The sequence below is a fragment of the Gambusia affinis genome, linkage group LG12 (genome assembly GCF_019740435.1).
Source record: "Gambusia affinis linkage group LG12, SWU_Gaff_1.0, whole genome shotgun sequence".
Classification (NCBI taxonomy): domain Eukaryota; kingdom Metazoa; phylum Chordata; class Actinopteri; order Cyprinodontiformes; family Poeciliidae; genus Gambusia; species Gambusia affinis.
The window spans coordinates 5,137,523-5,163,193 of NC_057879.1; the positions used below are offsets into that span (position 1 = coordinate 5,137,523).

The window sequence follows — 25,671 nt, forward strand, 5'->3', positions numbered from 1 at the left end:
TGTAAAAAGTAGAAGTGTAGAGATTTTTAATATACAAAAGTCAGAATTAACTTCTGGTTTCAGGCAATCATGACAGTGAGAACATGTATATCATGTAGGCTTAATGGAGACCGATGGAAGTCGTGTTGAGACTGATTGATCATCTTCAGTGCAAAAATTACACAATAAAAGCCACAATTCTCCGCAACGAGGGTTCGGCTATTACATTATGCAGGTGAACTCATCTTAAATGGGAGTGGCTGCATCTAGAAAAAAACCAGTCCGATTACTTTCCAGCTTCAAAACAACCAGTCAACCAGGTCAGAGTTGAGCGGATAAGCTACGAGATATACTACGTGCAGTCGCCATAAAAAAAATTATTCTGATTGCCGACATCAGCAAATATAAATCATTTGTGGGAGGGTGCGCCACCGAACAACCGCAGGCGCGCCGGTCCTGTCCAGCCCAGCAGGTGGCCCCCGTAGCTCAGAGTGGTCAGCATCAGCCCCAGCAAGGCAACGTTTCCAAACGCACCCCTCATCCTCTTCTTGGGATCTGACATAAGAGGACAGCAACGACAATTTTTAGCACGTGGGATATTATGTAAATAAATTTTTTTAATAAAATTTTAAAAAAGAGTGGCAGGATGGCTGCCCAGCTTCTACGAGGTTACGCGGTAAAATTAACAGTTTTAGTTTGGTTTATCTTGTCTTAAAGGGAAAAAAATGTGGGTGTTCATTTTAAGATTCTCACCTTGTTATTCCTACATTTAGAAACATCAGAGTTCCAAACTAAATATTTAATTCAACAGCTAAACTAAATATTTAAATATTTAGTTAGGAAGCTAAATATTCAGTACCCAAATACATTTATTTTAACTAAATATTTAGTTTCTTACTAAAAGTTTAGCTCAGGCCTACCTTAATAGCATATTTAGGTTGCCAAGTTGGAAACTAAAATGTTTTGCCAACTGGCTAAATAGCTAGCTTAATGTTTAGCTAGTTAGCTAAATATTGTTAAACTAAACAGTTAGTTAGCAAAAATAAACATTTAACTTTTAGCTAAATATTTAGTCTTCTAACTAAGCATTTCATTTGAAATAAATTTTCAAATATTTAATAAACTATATGTTTGGCTTGTGAATTAAATACCGTATTTACTTTGGAACATTTATAAATGTAGAAAAAGCCCGGGTGTACACCCATGTTTTTTTTTCCTTCTCTCTCTGTGACAGGCTAAATAAACCTTTTTTTTCTGTTAATTGGTTTTTTTTTTACAACGTAACTTTCCAAACCGAGCCCCATGAGCTTCGTCTCACCTCCAGTGGAGTATCCATGTGCGTACACCTCTCTGCTAATGATCCACACGGCTCCGAGCCCACTCGCTAGACGCTGCGAAACACACACAAGGAAACAAATCAGTGTTGGCTTTAGCTGCTGGGATGTGATCGCATCACCCATATTTGGATGGGACTACAGCAGCATGCCAGTGCAAAACAAAAACAAAGAAAAACTCACGGGGCAATGCAAACCGCCAATTGCCAGGCAGAAGAGAAAGGGGGGGTAAATCTCCAGCCTGTTGAAAGGTGATAAGAGATTGTTAACCTTCATCTGCTCTTCCTCCCTTTTATCAGTAAATAAAACCAGAAGGTGTGTGCGTGCTTCTCTGGTTTCTACCTCTACGTTTGCAGCTGATACCTACGTGTTCTGGTGTGCACGCTGGATGCAGTTGAAGATGTCTCCATGTTCCGGATCATCACTGTACATTTTTGGGTACTGCAAGGGAGGGAGAAAGCAAATTACTCTACCCCCTCGGTTCCCCTACACAGCTCAAAAAATGACCTCACCCTCCGGCTCACCTTCACGTTGTACTTCTTCCGGGCTTTTCCCACTTTCACGGCCAGGTGTCCAATCATGATCATGCTGGCAACACCAGTCAACACAACGTAGCCGTACTCCTTAGACAACGCACCCATTCTGGCGGAGGTAACTCTCAGAGTAGTGTTAAAAACTAAAGTAAACACAAAGAATAACCAGAGATTTAAGCTTATTGTTTCACATCAAAGATATGCAATATTGTGATGAAACAAACTCGTCCAGCCGGGTGAAAATAAAAGAGAAAGTGAGTCGAAGGAATGGAAGCAAACAACACAGGCTGAGCAAGGACGAATGAACGAGAGGAAGGTCAAAAAAAAAAAAAGGACCGCAGCGCAAACGTAGCCAGAAGCGGACAGGAAACATAAGTTATATTTTAGGATCTTCTTACCTGAAAAATGGGAGAGAGGTTGAGTCCGACCCTGACGTAGAGACGCTGCGATGTCAGAGCGAACGAGCGAGCGCTGCGAAGCTTTCTCCTACAGCTGCAACGGTTTCTGCGTGCCTGCGTGATTACGTAAGGAGAGAGCGCACGCTTGGGGGCGGTGTTGGAGAAATATTCGTTTTGGATTTTTCCATTGTTTTAAGGCAGTTTCAAAATTTTTACGTAGGCTGTATGTGAGTGTGCAGCAGGTGTAAATATATGATTCCATCAATACAAAGAAATTAAAAAATTATGAGCGTTAAAATTAAGAAATTACTGCGTTAACGCACATAATAACTAGCAACACGTTTGATACACGTCAGCCGGAGAGGCGGGCGGAATAGGTGGAGTTTGGTCTCCACTCCATAGCAGTGAGTTTCTTTGACCACCTCATGTTCTGACACTAGAGGGCGCTGTGAATGCACTGGATTGAAACGATGCTCACATGTTGGGACAGCTCTTCAAAATTGGCTGGACGTTTTAGACTTTTTTCTCCTTTTCCTTTTATATTTTTTTAAGTACTCAGCTAAATGTAACAAGTTTACCACCGACCTCTAACTGTCATTTACCCGAAAAAATATGTGGAATTAACTGGTGTTGCAGAATTATACATTTGTTAGTTTGTTTTGAATGCTGTCTCCGTGTTTCAAGTTAAAATATCCCTATAATAACGCAAAAGTTTAATTCACTCTGAAAAGAGCAAATATCTGTTAACGCTTTTATTTATTTATTTTACTGTGCATTACTGAGGGAATCCAGGAATATCAATGGTCTGAATGCCAGACGTCCGCATAAATAAAGTGTCGGTGTTACTGGAACATCTGACAAAAATTAACCTCGACGTTAATTGAATTTAATTTGACTTATATTGACTCACACTCAGGATATGCAGTCTTGTACTCGGACTACTTAAATCGGAAATAATGGCCGTGCAATCTAGGCAAAAGGGCACTGTGAAAATTTCACCTCACAGCGGTTGGTTGCGCCCAAAGAGTCACGAGCCTGCCCACCGAGGAGTCACTGTTGCTATGGTTACCGCGGACTCTGTTGCTTCATCTGGTTAAACCTGGAACTAGACGTCGAGAAATCGGTATAAACATTTTAAATTAGTTAGTACAGTAACATGCATTATAATTATAAGATTTCAAAAGTATTTAAATAACCTTCGACATTTCACTAAACTTTGAATAAGCGAACAGTTTTTTTAAACGAACAACCGAGCTTAAGTTGTCTCTCTTGAGGTTAGTGGAGCTCAAAATTGTTTTTCACTTTTTTTTATTTGTTTCTAGTAAAGTTTACTTTTGTCGAGACTTTATAAGAACGTCTCGTTTTTAAAAAACACGTTAAGTATTTATTATATACCTGTTATTTTCAAAACGTCTACATGGAGCCATATTTAATGCAATTCAGAAGCTATCTTACGCTAGCTTACTCATAGCAACATTTCAGGTTATCTTGAATTGTAAGGGAAGAAAAAAGCAGCGATGTCTGAACAACTTAAGGAAAAACCACAAAAAGCAGACAAGAAAGTCAAACTTCCCACGGATGGATCCAGAGCCAAAGAAAAAGCTGGCCGGATTAAAGAGTAAGTATCCTCCATATCTGTTCTGCCTGATCAAATTGAAGTCTTATCCATTCAGTAACTTATAATGTGTCTATTCTCTATTTTTACTTGCAACTTCTTTAACCGACCCATTATCTTCAGCCCTGCCAGTACGCATGTGGACGAGCATGTGACCCATGAAGATCCCACAGCTACCATGATTCCGAATACTTACCAACTAGGTAAGCAAACATTAAAACTGAACTAAAACAGCAACACCATCACCACCAGCTAATCTGAATCCAGTGCACCATGTCTGATAATCATAGATGCTTAGCTTTTGACGTGACAGCTGGACTATGACAGCTATAATGGAAAGAATGTGTAAACATTTGAGTCTATTGACAGACTTAACCGTAATTATTGGAAGTTAAACCAGAGGAAGTGTATAGGCAAACAGTTATTATTCAGCTAATAACATTTGTGAAGCCATTTGTATATTTCTTGTCCACATTTGAACGTATATTTTTTAAGAGAAATAATGTAAGTTCACAAGAACCATTGCTTTGGTCTATTAGCAAAAAAAAAAAAAAAAAATCTATATATATATCTGGTTTGTAATTAAGGCATAAAAGGTTAATGAACTGGTAATAAACCTTTTAAAATGATCCTAACAGGGTGGCAAGTAAATATTTTGTCCACAAGCTTAAATGTTATTCCAGGGCATTAGCAGTTTATCAAAACTAAAACTGCATACAAACTAAAACTCTTACCAAATAGCATTTCTGACAAATGTATGTCTTAGTAAAAGTCATATTGTATATTTAATAATACAACCTTAGTAAACATGTCACCCTTATTATTCTCTACTGGATGAAGCAGAATAATATTTGAATTAACGTCTTCCGTCTAATTTTAATTTATGGGTTTAGGCAGCATTTTACGGAAGCGCTAACCTAGCAACCTACATATGTTGAGAAATGTTTTCATTATAACGAGTTTTACATTGTTAGAGAAACGTATCTTAAGGAGACACGGCTGCTTTCCTAGCTTAAATGCTTTTGATAGCATTTGTCACCAAAAACAAGTTGTTAAAATGTTTAGAATGTAATTAGTTTTGAACATTATGTTTTGTGTATGTGTTATTTCCTCACCAATAAATTCCCTGTTATCCATAACATGTTGAGGACATTTAATGAATGCTTAAACAACTGGTCTTTTTTTTTCTTGGTCTACAGGCCCTTATAAACCATTCCCTATCACTGTTATCTCATTCATACTGAAGGAAGAAATCACCAATCACCTCCGAGATGTGCAGTATGATCCACATCACTCTCGAGAAATGACCCTGACTCTCTGTGAAGTAGGTGAAAACACAGCCGACGTTTTATTGATTCCATCAGAACATCTGCCGAACTCAGAACGCTTTCTTTCTGACCTTGTTGAAGGTGATAAGGTCCCGCGTGAAGGAGCTCATGATCCCCAGGTATAAAACCGTCATCCTGGTCCACATCGGCCAGCTCAACGGTCAGGGGATGCAGATCAGCAGCCGCTGTCTGTGGGATCCAAACTTCGACACCTTTGTGTCCCACTCCTTCAAGAACAAAACTCTGTTCTGCAGCGCCACCGTGTACGGGATCTACTATGAGTAAAACCATCAGGTCAAGTTTTAGTTTGTTTCTCTTTGTCGAATCCTTTATTATTAAGCAAACACTTTGAAGGGGAAATTCTTGAGTAAGTGACTTTCTGTATGTAGTAGTTTGTGTTATCAGAAGTCACTTACCATGTTTGTCTCCTTTTTACAATGCTCAAGCTGTTGCAGAATCTCCCAGGATTCTGCCAAGGACGTTTTCCTTGTAGGATAAAAAGCTACAAAATGTAGGGACTGGTTAGAGCCAGACCAAACGGGCTGATGTTGCAACTTCTGTGCAGAACAGTGTTCTTACATGGAATGTTCTCCCAGATAACAGAAGTGCATATAAAACAGAGGCATCTGTGAGATGTTGCTTTGACCTTTCTGATTTTGTTGTGTTCAGAGCCTTTGAACACCTCCAAATAAAGTACTTGAAAGACAAAGTGGCAACTTTCTCAATTCTCGAGTAGTTTCTCTACCTACCTGCTTGGTTATAAATTTCCATCACACCGTAAAGATGACCGATATAAGCTAATTTTCGTAGCGAGACGAAAGCTTAGTTTTTGCTGCCGAAGAGTTAGCTGATGGTCACCAAATGGATGGCTCAAGATATCTGCCTGGCAAGGTGGCTGCTTTCTGTACCACTTTTAAAACAAACAATAACAATCTTTTACACGATTGTAAAGGGGTTTGTCATTCTCGTCTGTCCTGACAAGAACGACAAACAGAATACAACCATGTTATGGGCTGCTTGCTCCAAGTCCTACACAAAACTAAAGTATATAGCAAAAAGGAAGTTAATTCCTGCTACTTTACAATCGTTAGTTCACTTAAGCATGCACATTAAAGAATGGATTTATATATAACAATGATAGATGTTATATTTATTAAACTAACATAATAAATCTATAAGTAACTGGTTGTATTTAGATTAAAAAAAAAAAAAAGTAACACCCACTTTCCCGCAAGGTAACATGACAAAAGGGGCGGGTCAAAGGGGCGCAAACAATTTAACAAGACCACAGAAGAAGAAAGGATGACGAGGGTCTCCCGATCAAAGATGTGACAGTCAGGTAAAGGAACAATCTGAATAAGAAATTATGCAATTTTTGTTGTAATTGCATAGTTATAACAAGAAAGAAACACAACCCGGTTGCAGAGGCACATGATATTTACTTACACTGAAAAAGTCATATACAATTTTTTTCGCTCACTGTCTGACGTTCAATCAGATCAAACGTTTCTTGTTTTAGCGTATTAAATCACCAAAACGCTTTTGTGTTTGCTAAATTCCAGAAAACTTGGCAAGAACATTTTTCAAAAAAGTTTTAAGAAAAATCTGAAACAATATATATTTGTATGCGTCTCTCCCCTAAACACTGATACCCTGAAAACAAATCTGTGCCACTTAGGAAAGTTAGGCACTACTGCATTTGCCTTTATTCTTTTGTCTGAAAGCCTCTCTTATATACAAATGTTATATTGTAAAATACTAAGGGTAAAACTTTATGATAACAACTTTAAGAGTGTAAAAACACAAAACATTGGTTCTTTTAAAGTAATGTTTAAAAAAACCCTTTTAGATTTCCTGATTGTGATTTTATCATGCCCAGCAGAGGCCACTTATCTCAGATTACCTGATCTACGTGCATGTGAGCACGTACTCTACCAGACACATTTACTTGTCAGATGAGCGCGTGCTGGTGTTCTCTGAGCGCAGTAACGCTTTTACATAGATAACTGGTTTACCTGCATATGAAAAGCTATATTTTAACAACTTTATAATGAAGCCAGTATTCTTAAATTCGTATTATTAACCAATGTTGGGACAAAGCATTGTAAAAACTGATATAGTTGTGGGTAGGGTCCGCTGCAAAAACAATCAAAACGAAGACCTCTCTGCTTTTTTACCTCTTTTATTTTGGTTCTCGATATTGGGAGGAGGGAAGTGGGCGGAGCTCCGCATCCGGGTACAGACGGTGACCTCTGACGTCACCCAGCAGGATCGCAAATATGGCGGAGGTAAGAAAGTGAAATAAATAGTCAGAAAAAATGTCTTTCATATTACGTGATAGTTTGTTCTATTGAATGTGCATATAGTCTTTGTGTTTTGACAGTTTTAAACACAATTAAGCAGCAGCTCACTGGCTTGCTCGATATCAGTTATTTATTTGAGTCCAGAATGTTGTATAAACTTCGGATTTAGCTATCATTAGCTGCGCTAGCCCCGACGGACTGTAAGGTAGCTGCGGTGTTTGTTACTTCGCGGTTTGGTCAGGATATTTATCCTCGCGTGAAGAGCTGTTAACTGGACATTTGCCTGTGTTTTACAGTTATTTGTGCGCTCGAACTCATTCTTATTCGCTGGCTATGAATACCAAGCTAAATTTGGGCGCCTTAGCGGATTTCTATGAAGGAGAAATAACTAGCTTACAACTTGTATTGAAGTTAGCGAGTTGAGAAAATGAACCCAGTAAAGCGGCGTCCTGTCAGAACAATAATAAACGCCACTGCAGTTGTGATATTCAGACTATAGTGAGATATGTTGGGTAGCACTACCTTTTTATCACAGAAAGCGGTCACAGTAGCCTTTGTTTAGTATCTCATTGAGTCGCAGTGAGTTTTTAGGGGTTAGCGTCAGGCGCGCTTTTTTTCGGAGTCCGTGGCCCTCCCTCTGCCAGAGTAGCCTCTGTATGCTTGCCTATTAGAGTTTTCCGGGGGGGTTATTTGGATAATTTAAAACACATTGCTGTAATTTGAGGTCTCTTTTTGGCTTTGTTTATCGGCTGACTAAAGCGTAGACTCGTTCCGCAGACACAGCTCTCAAAAACAATGATATCCGACTAATAACGTCTAGGGTTTGTATAGACTGCTTAAAACCAGAGATTCGTAGATTTACGTGCCTCATGTAAACTGATACATGACCACAATGACTGTAGTTTACATTATTTTAAAATGACTTAGCAAACAGTATTGCTCTTAAAAATGGCTCAGTAAATCATAAACTTTTGCTGAACTTCAAATACTAATAGAAAGACAAGGAACAACATTAGAGCTTCCTAATACAGAAGACAAGATTCAATTTAGGACTAATGCAACAAGAAAATACTATTATTTCTATGATATAATAGTCGTATTTAATAAATCAGAAGTCCACAGTTTGTTTTATCTATTGAAATAGATTGAAATGAACCACAGCTTATTTCCTTTACTTTTTAAAATATAGCTTAGGTCTCCTTTTTTCAATCTGCAAAGTACAGAAGTGCACCTTATCACAAGGTATGGATTTTATGTAGTAATTTGTTTTTCCAGCCAACTTCACATAAAATAAATATTTAGTATTTTCTAAAGTGCAATTTTAGGGTGCTTTTATAATGTTGTTCTGTGGCATTTTAAATAGCAAATACGTTTTATTTTAATGAAATCAATTTTTAGGGGCTTATTGCCAAAAGGATGAATTTCACAATGCCTCTTTTTGAATTATTTTTATGGCCAACGCCATAAATACCACAAGTTAAAGCGATCGAAAAAGTTCAGTTATAACCCCCTTCCCTAAACTGAAATACATGACAGCTTTTTTTTTTAAAGCTATTATTTGATAAAATAACACTGATTTGCTGTTATATTTTTAAGTCATTTATGTATTTATTGTGGTTATACGCGCTCTCACAGAAACCTCGCTCCTTTTCCAGGTAGCAGCCTAAATGAACAAATGACAGGTAGAAAATAGATTTTCTCTCCCCGAGTAGCAGCCTGCACAGGGATTTGTGGTTCATTAAAACTTAATTGAAGAACTGGAAAGCAGAATTTTGACGCATGCTAACGTGCAATATGTGTTCACATATTGAAAATAGAGCTGAAAAGATTCACTGTCTTGGTCGTGATTATTGAAATAATCGCCAACTAATTGATTAATTGTTAACTGGAGTGCACAGTTTCATAAACAGGCGGTTTATTGAAAGAACAGCACTCTGAAAGCAGTACTTTTTTAGGCCAAAACTGTACAAAAATACCTACATAAGCTTTTAGTTTCTTATTTAAAAAGGGAGCTGAATTATTTAAATGTATTAAGAAGGCTTAAGTGGTGAAATAAAAAATCTGTAGAATGTGCCAGTTGTTTTTTTTATATATATCCGATTTATCGTCAGAATAATAATCCATTACGAATGATTAAATAACAAATTATTCTTTAATCATTCGTTGCATCCCTAAATGAAATTGTCATGATGACTATGGTTGGATATTTTGCTTATCTCTATTACTGTGTGCTTTTGAAAATTGACAGTAGGGCTGTTGTAAACCAATATTTTAGTATCGCGTAACCTGTTGATTGTTCATACGATTAATCGAGTAATTGCATAAAAAATAAGATAAAATAAAACATTTGTAAATCTAACATATCAGCAGAGTTACTATTGGATATCTATATCAGTCCAATTTTTTCACATTTGAGCTTCCCTAACAGTTACTTTTCTGTAGTTTAGAAAATTAACCTGTAACAATAATAGCTGACTTTGTAAGTTAGCCTGAAGAAAAGTTAAAAAAAAATCTGAAATTTTATTTAATAATAAAAAGGCAAGCTCACAAACACGCTAATAAAAAACGTCAATACTCCAGGCTTTTGTTTCTGTAGTCATCTGCAGTCACTTTAATAGATGAACTCTCACCTTGCCCAGACATTTATAGCTGTTGTGTTCATGTTAGCGACGGGATTTGACGCCTTTGTTTGTCGCACACAGAAACATCTACCAGCTATGTACCGTCACAATGAGCTTCGCCACACATTTGTTGAGACCGGGATGATATGAAATAAATTTTCCGGTTCGTCCCTAAAGCTACACTTAAGTTAATCATGTAAGAACAGCCGCCTGCAGTGTTCAGTCTATCCGCTCACCTGTATAAATACACCTGCAGCTCTTCCCCGCTGTTCGCTCTGAACCGCCACCAGGCAGCAGCTCTGGGAGGAGAAAAGCTGCCGTCCTCCAGGCATCGCGCCAGTCATTTTAAGGTTGCTTATCGGTCCCCTGAAAAATAACAAAGACCCGGACATTATCATCAATCAATAAAATCCTCCCAGGCCGAACTTGGAAACTGGACGTTATGCTGCTAACACTTAGCTTTCGCCAACAACTTAGGTGGAAGTGAGAGAGTTGCCCAACACAAGTAATAACCCGGCCGGAACACAGTGCATTAAGTACCGTGTCACAAACTTAACGAAGCTTCGAGGCAGATAAATTTTAATTACCAAGGTACTCGAATCACTCGGGAAATCGTTTCATTGAGGTACAAAGTTGTTCTGCATGTGTGTTTTTTGTGTTTAACTCCCAATCCTGCAGATAATTGGATGTATTTCTTGTTTTTGTCCTAACTTTTTGACCCGCCATTCCCTGTTTTTCAGCCCTCCCTCGGGAATTCGAGCCCAGGTAGCTCATCTTTTCTTTCTCTGTTTTGCCTTTAGTGAATGGTAACATTTAAATCCTTTTCCTTGAAATAATTGCAATTTATATCGACACATATAAGTATATTTTACCTGTTATGATTTCCAATTTGATGTGCCGTACTACACTGAAAGATTTGTGTGAGGAAAACTAGCTTCAGTATTACATTGTCTGCGGCCTTGAACGCTTGCAGGAGGCTCAGCAGGTTCCGACGACCATGATTTCGATCCGTCAGCCGACATGCTTGTTCATGACTTTGACGATGAGCGAACCCTAGAGGAGGAGGAAATGCTGGAGGCAACAGACGAGACCAACTCCAACGAGATCGAAGACTTGGCACGGGTTGGTGTGAAGCTCGGCTCTCATGTTTCTATTAGTTATCATTATTGTAAAAAAAAAATTATAATAAATAAATGCTGGATTTATTTATTTATTTATTTAACCAAAATTTAACCAGGTGAGTTACTAAGACCAGAATCATATTCACAATAATGTCACATATTAAGTTAGTGAGTGTGTGATTAGTTTCGTCTTGGACATTAATCCTAAGCAAAAATTAAAATGTGTGTGTATGTGTATATATATATATATATATATATATATATATATATATATATATATATATATATATATATACATACATACACAAAATTATGATATTGTTATAATTAAAAATACATTTTGGTTTGTGGTGGGTGCACAACATTACTGTTTATGTTCTAATAATTCTATTGAATAATTAATTTGAATAATTGATTGTTATTATAATTAATACTTTTTAACTATGGATTAATTTTAATTCAAAGTATGTTTGAATTATTGTATTGAATTCATAATTATAATGTATAATACAGGGGTCTCAGACTCGCGGCCCGCGGGCCAACTGCGGCCCTCGGGACGATAGTTTGTGGCCCCCACCTTAATATGAAAGTTTAATGTTAGTGTGCCCCGCGAGCAGTGATGTCAGTAACGCGTTAATTTGTAACGTGTTACTGACGTCGGACCACTTTTTTCAGTAACGAGTAATCTAACGCGTTGCTATTTCAAATCCAGTAGTCAGACTACAGTTACTTATCAAAATCATTTTTGCGTTACTATCTTCTTTAGTTATTTAATCATATTTCCCCTACTCGTCTTGTCGAGTGACCGACGTCTCTATGCGACAGAAATGTAAACAATGGAGGGAGATGCGCATTTTGTTGGTGGAAAAACTGGAACTATTTTGAGATTCTGCTGACAAGTCCGATTATTATAAGCGGCTTTGGGCTTCATTTTTTAAAATTGCTTGCCGATTTAATGAGCGGCGGGTTGCGCCTTTTTGGGCTCGTTTTTGAACGTGAAGTTGCTCATTTGGGTTTGGAAATAAGCAGAGACTCATAATAGCTAAATCCCAGAATTTGTCGTCATTAAGGTAGTCTTACTCCATCTCTCCCTGTTAATCATTTCTCAGATGATCCGTCCCGCTGTGTCTTTGTTAACGGCAAGTTACTGTATTACCTCTGAATGACGTCGAGCTTCACGTTGCGCTCCAGAAAACTGCAAACATCGAGACTAATATGAACAGCGCAATAAACGTGAAAACAGCCACGAATGAACGTGTCCGTAGTTTCCAATAATTATAATGGCAACTTAATTCTAATTATTAATACTAAGATAAGTGTCACAAATCTGTGCAGCCATCTGAGCTGTGAGCTGCAGGAGGAGCTCTGTGCGCAGTGACACCAAACGCAGGGCCGTAACGCAGAACCTGGAGGCCGGGGGGGAGGGAAGGGGGGGGCTTTAAAATCCTTCTTAGAGTTTTCCAGACAACAGTGGACCACACAAACTACTCACGTTTTTTTTTTCTACAATCTCTTCAGTTCAACCTTATCAGTAGAGACACATTGTTGATGTTACCATTATAAAATAGCTTACAAAAAAGTATTGGCAAAGATCAATGTGATTTTCCCAGGAGGCGGAGTGTTGTTAGCAGCTGCTGAAAGTAACTAAAAAGTTACTTTTAGTGTAACTTAGTTACTTTCCAAATCAAGTAGTCAGTAATCTAACTAAGTTACTTTTTCAAGGAGTAATCAGTAGTCCGATTAAAGTTACTTTTTCAAAGTAACTATGCCAACACTGCCCGCGAGTTTGATATGATTGGCACTTTTCAGTGTTGTGTGCGGAGCTGAACTAACTTACCAATCACAGTGCTTCAAATGGAGCTCATTGACCCGCAGTGCCACTCTGAACTCAAAGCCAAGTTCAGGGAGGTGAGTGGAAAAGCAGACAAGCTTGGGCAATTTTTGAGAGAATTGCCACCCAGCTTCCCTGAGCTTTCCCAAATGTTCAAGCGGACCATGTGTCTTTTTGGGAGCACATACTTGTGCGAAAAGCTCTTCTCTACCTTGAACTTCAATAAGTCCAAGTACAGGTCCAGACTTACTGACGAGCATCTTCAAGCTCTACTTAGGGTCTCAACTGCCTCCTCCCTTAAGCCAAATGTGGCTCGGCTATGCGAGAGGAAGCTCTCGCTGTATGAAGTAGGCAGAAGAAACAGTTTATAAACTGTTATATTCATAACAGTTTATGTTCAATGTTCCATTCATGTTCAGAAAGTTAAAGGTTAAAGAACTGTTAATACAGCCATTTGAATCTGAATTATAATAATTACATTTATCTAGTCTTCTATAGCTGCTGTGTTATTATTATATTTTATTTATTTATTACTGATTAATTTTTTTCTTATGAATTGTTAATTTATTTATTTTTTCATCTTATTTTGTGTTTAAAAAATAAAAATAAAGACATTTGATAACATTGGAATGTTTTTGTAAGAGCTTTTCTTGTGGAAAACCCGATGCGGCCCAGCCTCACCCAGACTCTACCTCCATCGGCCCCCAGGGAAATTGAGTTTGAGACCCCTGGTATAATATATAGCACACTACACACTCTGTTACTGACGTTACAAAACGTTGAATATCAGGGTGAAAATAGTTAAATTGTTGTTTAAAGTACATTTTAACACACTATTTCTATATAATATTTTGGTGCCTCCTTAAACTGAGAATGAACCATAAATGTATCTGTGCCAACATTTGGACGTTACATCAACATGGTTCTTTCTAAAACTCATATGTATTATTATTAATACCTTATTTTATGTTTTTACAGGAGGGGGACATGCCCATACATGAGCTACTGAATCTTTACGGTTATGCGAGCAGATCGCCTGCAGAGGAAGAGGAGGAGGAAGATGAGGAGCCAGAGGAAGAGGATGAGGAGGAAGAGGACGAAGAAGAGGACCTTGATCCTGATGAAAGCAGCAGAAGCACTGGAGAGCTGAAGAAAACAGAGGTTTTTGTTCGAGCCGCTGACTCTTTATTTTTAAGCTCTGTCTCCAAAATGAGCCGTTTATAGTCTGAACTATTTTAAAGTGTTGAAATTCTTTGCTATATAGAAGGAAGGAGTCCAAGTTAGCTGCTTTGATTATTAATACTTTTTAATAATCAAATTAAAAAGTATTTTTTAATTTGATTATTAAAAAATAATCAATAACTAATTGATAACTAATAAATAATCTAACTTTGATTAGAGATACAACTAATCAAAGTTAGTTGTATCTCTGTTATTCCAATTTGTTAAATGCGTAAATATTAAAAACATCTTGAAGTTTATACATACACCACTAAGCAGTGTGTTCTTTGGTGTAGGATTGCAGTCGGGACTGTTGTACTGTTTGCATGAAGAAATGAATCAGGAATTATTGTGTGCCACTTCACAATTTTGTCTTATGTAACGTAACTGGAGTTCTGAAGCAGACTTTTTTTTAATTAAAAAAATATAATGTCACAATTGTTATCTCAATAAACACCATCAAATATTGTGATAAAAGTTTAAGTCCATATTATCCATCCCTTGAGTTAGGGAGATGTTTTTTGATTCAGAATGTTTTCAGTTTAATTCCAGTGTTGCCTATTTTTTATTTTTTATTTTTATTTAGGGTGAAGATTTTAAGACTTCATCAGAACAAGGCAGCGATTCTCAGACCGCTTCTGACGGCCGCACGCGCTCAGTCCGGTCACTCGGCACGGCAGAACTCATTCGCCCTCAGAAACTCAAGTACTTTGAAAGTACGAGCTTTTCCGCCTTCCTGTTTTTGGCGACGTTGTCTGGTTACGTTTGAATTTAAAAGCTTCATGTCGTCTCTTAGGTAACCATGACGTGGAAGACGAGTCCGATGAAGATGAGGACTATGTTCCCTCTGAAGACTGGAAGAAGGTAGGCGAGCAGTTTTATGTTACTTCCACGGTCTGGCGTACATCTGTGTTACACCAGAACAAGAAAGACTTGGAATTGATCAGTATTAACTTTCAAAACAATGTTTTCGTGCCGACAGGAGATAATGGTGGGTTCTATGTATCAGGCTGAGACTCCTGTTGGTTTGTGTAAATATAAAGAAAACGAGAAAGGTAAGCTTAGCGGTTGAATGAAATTATAAAACTTTAGTGTTAACTGAACGTCCATCGTCCGTCATCGAATCTTTTTCTTTTTATTATTATCGATTTCTACCTGCCGGGCAGTTTATGAAAATGACGACCAGTTGTTGTGGAACCCTGACTGCGTTCCCGAGGGGAAAGTTGTGGAGTTCTTGACGGAGGCGTCGAGGCGAACTGGAGAGGAGAAGGGAGTGGACGCAATCCCAGAGGGTTCTCACATCAAAGACAACGAGCAGGTGAAGCCGACAGAGCTGCAGCTTCACAGACACCCATCAGCCATAACATTAGCATTAGCAGGTATCAGTAGCTTAGTTTCCATTACAAATGTGCGCAAAACATTTTTGATATTTTGTTAATGTCAGGGGGGAAAAAAAAAAAAACATTTTGGAATTGCAGTGTTTCCATTAAATAAGAAATTCAATCAAAACAAAATGTAAATACTTTTGTTCACACGATAATTCATAAAAAAAAAAAACATCATCCTCCAAGTACTTCCTGTCGTCGTCTTTGTGGTTTGTGCCACTGGCACAAATATGTGACACCATCCTGGCTGCAAAACGTTTTACAGAAATTTTTTTTAAAATTATTTCTATGGGCATGTTCCTACTATTTTTGAAATACTAAATGATGCTGCGTGGTCCAGCTAAACACTGTTGCACTGCTGTCAGTTGCTACGATGAGCCTGCGTAGCCAACAAAGGGAGCAAGAAAAACCAGAAACATGCGTAATTTTGAGTTATTCTTTAGTATTTTTCCTGCATTATTTTTCCATCAGAGCACAAAATCACTAATGAAATACCTACATCTGCAGGTTTCATTTTGCTAACAGAATTGTTCTACCACTGCAGAATCGTTTTGGGGTTTTTGTGCACATGTGTGAACTTACTTGATGTAGACCATAATATGCAACATATCTATATGATCAATGGAAACACAGCTACTCTTCGCCTGATTGGTTTAAATCACACAGACTGATGATTATTTCTTTAACGTGATTGTTTTAAATTTCATTCTGTTTCCTCTAGGCTTTGTATGAACTGGTGAAATGTGACTTTGACACAGAGGAAGCTCTAAGAAGACTGAGGTTTAATGTAAAAGCAGCTCGAGGTGAGCCACTTGATTATGGATTTATTTAGACCTGTCGCGATAAACAATAAATCAGTTAATCGCACGATAATTGAAAGTTATCAACCTCATTTTTTATTTATTGGCTTTATTGTTTCTCCCGGCCTTTTTCTCTTTCTAACGATGTAACAGAATAAAAAAAGGCTCAACTCCGGTGCTCTCCACTGACCTTTCCCTTCCTCAGTTCCTTAGTGTAAAGTCCAGTTCACACTACACGATTTTAGAATCGTCTGCCAAATTTTCAAAACCTGAGACCACACACGTTAACCGACAGAAAATTGTAGGTGTGGTGTCCAGCAACAAAACACACAAGAACCGATTTCTCTCACCGACATTCAGATTTCAGACAGAAAATCCCGTCAAAACCCACTACATCACACCTGAGTTCAGAATGAACAAACACAGCTGATGACATAGACGCAATAGCGATAGTTTGCGAGCGACAAAAGATGTAACAAGAAGAAAAGGCGTTGCTGTAGCAGTTTCGCTCTAATTGCTCTCCTTGTCATTTCTGTGGATATTCTTTGCACGGAGAGGAATCCGTGCTTTCTGATTGGCTACCTGTCACTTTCAGCAGGCTGCGTTCTCGCTCTCAGTCAGGGGAAACCCCACACGCTGCAGCGATGAACTGCCTGAGACAATCCAACATGTTGAATGTGCCTGATTTAGATCGGCGCGGTCCCAATGTTCTACCGACAGAACCTGATCAGTCGTAACACACTAGTAAGATTGTCATAAGCAGAAAATCGGGGCAAAAAAAAAATAAATTGTGTTGTTTGAACTTGGGAGGAGTGAACTATTGCATCAGGTAGTTGAATATGCTTGTCTTCTCTATCTAAATCTAATGATTATTGAAGGAAAATATTACACAAACTTCATAATCTTTGGTTGAATGTCGTTTTTATTTCCGCTTTGATTTTATGTTGTTTAGTTTTAATCAAGTGCATTTTTGTTAATGGAGACTGAGAGTCCATTTTCTTTTTGTTTTTGGTTGTTTTGTTTATTTTGTTTACCAGTTCCAGAGTTGAGATTTCTTTTGAAAATAAAGTGCATCTATTTTTGTCAGGATATCGCTTTCATTATTATGTCATTACCATTAAATTAGTTTAAAGTGGCCTTCAAACAATATTATCGTTTATCACAATAATCTTTGAGACAATTAATCGCTCAGCAGAATTTGTTATCGTTTAAGGCCTAGATTTATATTTAGTTTTATAGGTCAGGCCACCGCGGGCAGTTTGCTTTTTCAGCAGATTGCCTATTTTGAGTCTGTATAACGATTATTAATAATCCAGATAACGATTATTAAACTATCTGCCGATGAGGTCAGTAACCGATTAATCGCGATTAATCTACAATCCGCCACACCTCTCACATTGCTCAGCTGAATGCAGAGCTCCTCCATCTCAACAGGATGCTGGGAAAGCTCACTTGGCTTTTTGTTTTTTGTTGCTCTCTGATTCCAAGACACTTTTGAGATAAATGCTCCTTCTCAGATGTAACACTCAGACTCTCTTTAACAGAGGAGATATCAGTTTGGACTGAAGAGGAATGTAGAAACTTTGAGCAAGGACTACGAGCTTATGGGAAAGACTTTCATTTAATACAGGCCAATAAGGTGAGACATGTTTTCTAATTAATCATTCATTTCTTTTACAACTGTAGTTTTTTTTTTTCTTTAAACAGTTTAAATTTTCTTCTGTATATTGAAATTTCTCAGGCTTCTAATTCATCATGTCTTGTGTTTTGTTTGTACCTCTGCGGGCGATTATAATAATAATTATTTCTGCTGATTGAAATCTTTCAGGTGAGAACTAGGTCTGTAGGAGAATGTGTGGCCTTTTATTACATGTGGAAGAAATCTGAGCGTTATGATTTCTTTGCACAGCAAACCAGACTAGGAAAAAGGAAATACAACCTTCACCCTGGTGTCACGTAAGTCTGCTTTCAGAGAGACCGCTCAAACGCAACTGTCAACTCGAAATGTTTGAGTTTCTGACTCAGAGCTGCTTTGCTTTTGGTATTTAAAATTAAATTTTACGGTTTTAATTGTAAATATGAAGAAGCCTCCACATTTGTTGGTATTTGCTACATTAAAACTTTTTGAGTGTTAGAAAATAGGATGAACATTTAAATGTTTGGAAGACTCTGTAACACAAAAATGTCTTAAAATAAGTCTTGGGTGTGTATGATCTCGTACGTCAGTCCGGTGTGTGTAAGGACCATGTGCTGGTGTGTTTCAGGGACTACATGGACAGATTGTTGGATGAGACAGACAGCGTGACGTCCAGCAGGGTGGCGTCGCCTCCTCCCACCACGTCCAGCAGCAGCGCCAGCCACTCTGAGAGGGAAGACAGCAGCAGTCAGAACGGTGAGGAAAAACCACGGCTTTCAGACCCAAACCAGGCGAAGCGTTTCAGTAAGTTTCAGCTTGACCCACAATTTTTAGAAGTTAATTTATATATCATTCTTTTTCATTCCGAACAATATTATCCACACTAAGAAAATCAGACTCCTTTAAGTGGTTAATTTTAGTTCAACCACAATTTAAAAACAAATTGTTTTAACAAGAAATTACCTGATATAGTTCAGATTGTTGGGGAAAAGAAAAACTAATTTCTTCTTTTCTTCTTCGTCTGCAGGTGTCGCGGGTCATCCGGTGGACTCATCTCAGTTGCCCGACTCGACCCAAGTGAAGGTGGAGGGCGTCCAATCCAACGGCCCGTCTCACCTGGAAACGGAGCCGCTCCTCTCGGTTCCAGACAACACCTCCAACAGCTGCGGCCAAGTCAGCGCGCCCAGCCACGACAGAAACGGCTCTCTGGAGCTTCTGCTGGACCACAAACCGGCGCCGGTGGTGGAGGCAGCAGCCGTGGCACAGGACAGACCGGCCAAAAGATGCAGGACTGAAGCTGAGCCTCTGAGCCAGAGCGAGGCCGATCCATCCAGAACACACGAAGACTAAAAGGCTTTCAGGACCGCCATTGTTCGTTAAATAACACACCGTTTTTGGGGTGATGTTTTTCTCTTTTTTTCCACCCCTCAGTTTCTCCATAAATGACTAGTTTAGTGGAGCAGAGGACAAAGACGATGAGGCTCTGATGAGCTGTGAGCACAGAATCTCTTAAAAGACTCACTTTAGGAAGGCCAAAGGTTGATGAAAAGCCCGTCTGCACCAACACATCCCAAAAGACACGTTTTGCTCATCTTCTCCACTCCTGTTTCGGAGACTGTCGAAATTTTGCCAAGAATTCTCTTTTCTTTTCTTTTTTTCTATTTGTACTTAAATAAAACAAATCATCTGTGATATTTTTCTACGCAAGAGATATTTATATTTTCTAACCAAAAATAAAAAGCTCTAATGATATGGGTTCTTGGTGTTCAAGCCATTCGTTTGTTGTTGAGGATTTGATGGAAATGCTGGTGCTGTCTCCAGCTGGCTGTTGTTGCACTTTGATTGTACGTTTCTCCTGTTTGAGGAGCGACTCACCCCAAACCCCAAAACCCCCCCAGCAGAAACCCCCGTTTGCTTTGCCACAGCTGTTTGAGTCTGCTGAATAAACCCAAGGGTCTGTCCCCCTACAGGTTTGTTTGTGAAAAGCAGCTGACATCAGTGATGTCCTGTATTATCATGTAGATCTCTACATTTTTTGTTTTTTATTATTTTTTATAGTCTGCTTTGCTCAACACGTTTTTACTGGACAGAATGTTTGTGACCTCTCATGTAAAGTTTGTAAAGATTTCTTACCTTTAATAAGCAGTTGGTGCATATTTTTCTCCTTTCGACTGTTCATGTTGCTTTACTTCGGTCTTCCTTGTACCCGGCGCTTATTTTTCCTTGCTGACAAACTGCTAATTATTTTCTGATGGATGTAATAAAAAGATCAGCCATTTCCTTGCTCCTCTGATATGAAAGTCAGAATTTGAGATAATTTTCTAATCATGTTTGTGCAAATCATTAACCTGCTAATCTAGATTTGAGCAGAGTCCAGGTTGTTTTTAGAGCTTTTATTTGTGACAATTAAATCCTTCAGTCTTCTTCACTCAGCAATAGCAGCCACACTGAAGAGTGTTGAGTGGAATATCTTAGCTCAACACTAATGTCTGATCAGCAACATCTGTTTCCAACCACTGAAAAATTGTTACTAATAGCAGACTTACCTGGTATTTAAAGTGTAGCTTTGAACTTTTATTCCTTAAAATGAATAAATGTGATACATAATTAAATATAGACCATTCCAAAGACATGAATGTAAAGATCTGGATTCAGTCTGAGTATTGTAAAACAAAATATTCATTTATTAGTGTCCTGTTTGAATATGTACATGTAAATGGCTTTAAAGGTTCCACATCCTTTAAAGACAAAAATGATTCTAATTATAAAAACAATTTTTTTTTTTTTTACAATTGCATATAAAACATTTATGGGATGCATCATTAAACACTCTTCACTGCTAACAGATCATACAGCATATCTTTAAAAACATTAAGCCCACTGGTTGGATCTTTCCTCCTTAAGGTTTTCAGACAAAAGCAGGTGATCATCATTTTTCAACTTCACTCGGTTTGGACTCCAGGATTTATGCCTCTTCTGTTCAAAATGATGAAAAACGCTTGAGGTTAGAGAGTCGCTTAAAACAAAGAACCCTTTCATAATGGAGTAAGAAGCTGGAACAACTTTTAAAAAAGTAGAATTGGCAAGATCTCTAGTAGGCCATGGAGTGTAATAAGCTAAGAATGGGTTAAAGCAGTGCTAAAGCCTTCACATCCCTTGGACTTTATCACCTTTTGTTCCAGAGCACAAGGTGTCTTACTGAGATTTAGTCTGACAGACCAACAGTGGAAGGAACATTTCCAACCAGCTTCCCCGCCCAGCCTGTTAGTGAAGCTGGTTGAAGCTTCCATGGTAAGGGTATCGATGCCACTACCAAACTTCACTCTGCGTGTATTGACCTCACTGGTCAATATATGCAGGAACAAAAAAGTTTGATAATAGTCTCATAATGAGAACCATAATTTTGAGGCTACATATTCGATCGGACTGCTCTTTTCCCAGCCAGATCAGCACAACGTAAACTTCGGTGTGGGGAAACTTGCAGAAATGTAAGCAGTAGAGGCAGAAGCAGCAGAATACAGTATAATCCTGCAAAATGTCAACAGGTATAGAAAACCTGTAAAGAGGGGGATGAGGGAGGAAATGAGGGTAAGAGAGGAAGTGGGGTCGGGGGAGTGAAGGAGATAAGGGAAGGAATGAAGGTAAGATGGGTCAGGAAGTGTGGGGAGAGGGTTTAGTGAGGAAATGATGGCCTAAAACTAAGGAAATCTGAGCCGATATACAGCCCTAGTTTGTATAGTTTCAGTTTAAAGCTATAATAAGTTTGGAAGCTGTAATCAGAAGCAAGACATTGTCTTGGTCTTAATACAATGTGAACCCCAGGGGGGGTTGGGAGGGAGGGAGGGAATCACCGAAGACTAAAAACAAGAGATTTTCCGTCAGGATTATGAGTAAAGGTATTTCAAACCCTACTTACTGCTTTGCTGCTGTGTGAAAGTGATATAGGAATACACCAGGCTCCCAGCAATGCTGTTGGGAATGAAGAACAAAATGTGATCACTGCTCACATGTGAGAATCACGCAGCATTGCTCGCTTGTCTCTGGCAGCTCGGCTTTAATTCTCTTCCGACTGTGTCCTCAAGCTGCGTCGGCAGACCAACCCAAGCAACCGAATCCGCACGGGTGATTACCTGATGTTCAGCCCTAGGAAGTTCAGCCAGGTGAATATGTAGTCTCCACCAAACACCATCCCGATGTATGTGACCAGGATATTCTGGGGCGGGGGGTAAAATTGCAAGAAGTGCTTAATGCGTACGCCGGCTCTTCTCAGAGAGCGTCGGCAAAGAGAAGCGACTCACCTTGATGCAGCCTATGATGGAGGTGGTGAGCGCCGAGTTGTGCTGCGTGCACAGCATGATGGAGTACATTAAAACAAAGCTGCATTTGACACACAGAAGGAGGAGAAGCGAGACTTAGCAGAACACGGGAGTCTGTTAGACGACACCGTCAGGAGTTTGCGAGGCTACATTACCCCATGACACAGGAGAGGATAAACTGCACAACAAACAGCTGATCAGCCCAGCCTTCGTAATCCAGTCCCTGTTCACAAACACAATCACAGGGACACAAGCACTTTGGCAAACTTTACAGTCATCCTGAGTGTTCGTTTCATCTTTATTTTGAACTTTTGATGATTTATCCGAGCGTTCTTTTTTCCCCAGAGTCGCTGCGTCACACACCTGCAGTGACACGACGAACCAGAACTGGGTGCGCATGTTTATCGACTTTATTGATGTCCTCCGTAACGGAAATACTCTAAATTTCATACAAATTTGTGCGCCATAATATGGTAATAACTGCTGTGTTGTTGCTGTAAGAAAAAGAACTGTAGCTTCCGGAATTCTTTTCAGGCCATTTCTGATCAGGTTTGAATCTTTCAGTTGCTTTTGGGGTAATATCGTCTTCCTCGCTTAGCGGCCTTTGACCGTGTGCTGGTAACATGACTTGTTTGCAGATGATGACACTCCAAGTACGTCTTTTGTTTTTTAAAAATCTGGTATTGATTCCCATATTTCCGACTTAAACGTGAGATTGTTCATCTCTAGGAAACAGAACCCTTTAGTGACGTAAAAGCCGATTAAAATGCCATGGTGGAGAACTTGCTAGCATCCATTTGGATTGTGGAATTTGTCACGAGCCATATAGGAAATTGGTCCGCTTGACTATGAAATCTTAATTGTCTGCAGACATTGTGCGAGGCTCACCAATTGTGCACAGTACGCCTGAGTGTGTGGTGGCCTTTGGTATAAGAAAATCAATAAATTCACACTTGTGCACTCTTGTTCTTTCTTTTACATATAGTTAAAGTTGGTCGGTCTATAAATATCCCCCGCAGAAAAAAGGTTAGTTTGTAAAATGGTTCAAATAAATCATGAAAAGCCTCAGATAAAAGCCTCCCTCATCCCGTTATGGGTGTATATTGCAAGAACACCTACCATCTGCAAGTCTCCGGAGAAATACGCATATGCCAGCGTAGGGAAGATCATGATCAAAGCATTGTAATACAGCAGCCCATATTTTCCAAGCTCCTATAAGGACAACAGAGCCACGTTTCTGTCACTATCCTCATCAACCAGGCGCCAGATCTGCTGCTGCTGCTGCTCACCTTCGATTCCAGTTTCTGCTTTACAAACGCCCCGCTAGCTGCTGTCAGGACGTTGTTCAGCATTATGAAGATGTATCCTTCAAGATCGAAAGCTACGTCGGCGCTACGCCAAACACAGAGTGAGATATGTGCTGGTGCATAGAGCATGAAACATGCACTTTGGATTGCAAGGAGTCGTCTTACCTGGCAGCAACAAAAGCACCGAATATCATGGTGAACACGGTCGTCTTTATGGGAGCGGAGAAGGTCTTCCTGCAAGGGATTAGGATGCGTCTTTAACAGGAAACAGCTCCGGCAACGTGTGCAGACGGAATGCAGAGGTTTGACTTACTTCAGCAGGAATCCTTCAAACACCATGGTGAGAAAAATACTGAACCTCCTCAGAACCGTGAACATGGGTAAGCTGAGATTGTGGGAACAAGCAACCGTGTCACATTTAAAGACAAGACTGGGCTTTCATATGATGGAGTGTTTAGGGACTCACTTGAGTCGTTGCGTCCCAAAGAGGCCCGAGATCTGATTCCCAACGTACAGCAGAGGCAAAGGGAACATCTGGGACGACACGCATCATGTCTAACTATCGATCCTGGTAATGTTCTTGGAGGAAATAGCCTTCTCACCTTGCCCGGTATAGTCACGTCCAGATCTGGGAATGCGATGATACCCAGCATCTTCCCGGTCCTCAGGACCACAATTGTGGCCAGCATCTGCAAAGATCACAGCAGGAAGAGGCGATGGATGACGTCACATGAGCAGGAAAGCATTAGCTTAAGAGCTTACCTGACCAATCCCAACACATGTTGACGATGGAAAGCTGGAAAACAACAAAGGGGCTCAGTGAAACCAACACTCCAGCCAACATTTACTAGAGTGGCTTCACTCTACACGAAGAGCTAAGATTCACATTATCGTCCAAAAAGATTCATACCATTCATTTTTCTTTTCACATTCGGCCATGTTGCAACCAAAAGCTTTCAACTAGTTAATTGGAATTTCGTTTGAAGGACCAACACAAAGCAGGGAACACCGAAGATGTGAAAAGAAAAAGACACAATTTATAATTTTCCTCCCACTTCATAATTATGTGCTACTTATGATGGTTTTATGACATCAAATTATGATAAAATCCATAGTTTTATGCTAACTATGCAAAAACAACAAGTTTATGACTTTTACTTTCTTTAAGACTACAACAAAATAAAAGCTTAATCAGGTGGCCCATAATTTGGATAAGCTAACTGGTGATATTTTAAAAATAAAAGTAGGAAAACGTGAAATAAAACACATTACAAATATTTGCACTGAAACAATATGCATATGGTTATCAACTGTAGTGCAGATGATTTAAAATTACAGGGTTAAACATAAAACAACTCTTTAAAACTAGTTAAGGTACGCTACTTTGTAAAGCTAGTATTTTTTGTGGACATTTTTTTTTTTGAGTAAAAAAAAACCAACAAAAAAAAACTTTGGTAGCGTAACTACTGCTTATATTGATTAGGAAGTTAATTTTCTTGTTTCCGCTTTATTTGCTCAGTCCAGTATTAGTAATTAATCCGCCGCGCTCGCGCCTACATTCCGCTTCTCTGAACTTTGCACTTTTACCTGTAGTTGGTGAGGACGCTTTTGTTGACGACAACGATTAGAAACGAGCTGACCCCATAAAATGCCGCGGCAAGGAGTTTCGCGAACACTGTGGGGGTGTCTCCAGATGTTTCCCTCTGGACTCCGGAGGAGGGTGAGGATAATCCCGCAGCTGGCAGGCTGCCGCTGCCACGGTCGTTTCGGCGTCTGTGGAGTTCAGCCATCGTCTACGTAAGGACCGTAGAGGGAATCGAAGCGGAAGCCTTCGCACAGTTCTCTTGCACATGCGCATAGCAGCCGAGGGGGAAAGAATAAAAATGAGTTGACTGAGCGGGAACACTGACTTTAATATCTAAAGTCAAACACCAAACCCACTT

At 39.2% G+C, this 25,671-nt stretch overlaps 4 protein-coding genes across 14 annotated transcripts; 2 read left to right on the plus strand and 2 right to left on the minus strand.

Moving 5' to 3' along the window:
• Positions 1–9: 9 nt before the first annotated feature.
• mgst3a (microsomal glutathione S-transferase 3a) lies at positions 10–8,031 on the minus strand. 4 transcript variants are annotated; one of them, XM_044133171.1, is made up of 7 exons: positions 8,013–8,031; positions 2,245–2,358; positions 1,838–1,989; positions 1,681–1,754; positions 1,497–1,554; positions 1,298–1,370; positions 10–534 (listed from the first exon to the last, which is right to left on the minus strand). In XM_044133171.1, the coding sequence occupies exons 3-7, from the start codon at positions 1,952–1,954 to the stop codon at positions 389–391; spliced, it is 468 nt and encodes a 155-aa protein (XP_043989106.1). In that variant the 5' UTR covers positions 1,955–1,989; positions 2,245–2,358; positions 8,013–8,031; the 3' UTR covers positions 10–388. The 4 variants fall into 4 exon arrangements, with proteins under 4 accessions (XP_043989106.1, XP_043989105.1, XP_043989104.1 ...); XM_044133170.1 differs by lacking the exon at positions 8,013–8,031 and adding an exon at positions 3,244–3,262; XM_044133169.1 differs by lacking the exon at positions 8,013–8,031 and adding an exon at positions 3,155–3,173.
• Positions 3,281–5,492, plus strand: LOC122840629 (dynein light chain Tctex-type 5-B-like). 4 transcript variants are annotated; one of them, XM_044133164.1, is made up of 5 exons: positions 3,281–3,367; positions 3,727–3,862; positions 3,983–4,062; positions 5,059–5,183; positions 5,269–5,492. In XM_044133164.1, exons 2-5 carry the CDS (start codon positions 3,762–3,764, stop codon positions 5,470–5,472), a joined length of 510 nt encoding a protein of 169 aa, XP_043989099.1. In that variant the 5' UTR covers positions 3,281–3,367; positions 3,727–3,761; the 3' UTR covers positions 5,473–5,492. The 4 variants fall into 4 exon arrangements, with proteins under 4 accessions (XP_043989099.1, XP_043989101.1, XP_043989100.1 ...); XM_044133166.1 differs by having other exon boundaries at positions 3,294–3,367; positions 3,745–3,862; XM_044133165.1 differs by having other exon boundaries at positions 3,335–3,518; positions 3,745–3,862.
• mier1b (mesoderm induction early response 1b, transcriptional regulator) lies at positions 7,118–19,895 on the plus strand. Of its 5 annotated transcripts, none has more exons than XM_044133151.1 (13): positions 7,118–7,475; positions 10,852–10,876; positions 11,085–11,233; positions 14,042–14,224; positions 14,871–15,000; positions 15,081–15,148; positions 15,267–15,339; positions 15,451–15,602; positions 16,391–16,472; positions 18,014–18,108; positions 18,298–18,425; positions 18,734–18,909; positions 19,133–19,895. In XM_044133151.1, exons 1-13 carry the CDS (start codon positions 7,467–7,469, stop codon positions 19,453–19,455), a joined length of 1,593 nt encoding a protein of 530 aa, XP_043989086.1. In that variant the 5' UTR covers positions 7,118–7,466; the 3' UTR covers positions 19,456–19,895. The 5 variants fall into 5 exon arrangements, with proteins under 5 accessions (XP_043989086.1, XP_043989087.1, XP_043989088.1 ...); XM_044133152.1 differs by having other exon boundaries at positions 7,119–7,475; positions 18,734–18,861; XM_044133153.1 differs by having other exon boundaries at positions 7,119–7,475; positions 18,379–18,425.
• An 871-nt stretch (positions 19,896–20,766) lies between these two features.
• Positions 20,767–25,576, minus strand: LOC122840627 (UDP-N-acetylglucosamine/UDP-glucose/GDP-mannose transporter-like). The gene is made up of 13 exons (XM_044133159.1): positions 25,316–25,576; positions 24,491–24,524; positions 24,331–24,417; positions 24,195–24,262; positions 24,042–24,113; positions 23,894–23,962; positions 23,711–23,813; positions 23,541–23,633; positions 22,577–22,644; positions 22,404–22,482; positions 22,236–22,318; positions 22,022–22,074; positions 20,767–21,081 (listed from the first exon to the last, which is right to left on the minus strand). Exons 1-13 carry the CDS (start codon positions 25,516–25,518, stop codon positions 21,071–21,073), a joined length of 1,023 nt encoding a protein of 340 aa, XP_043989094.1. The 5' UTR covers positions 25,519–25,576; the 3' UTR covers positions 20,767–21,070.
• Between the last annotated feature and the right edge of the window lie 95 nt (positions 25,577–25,671).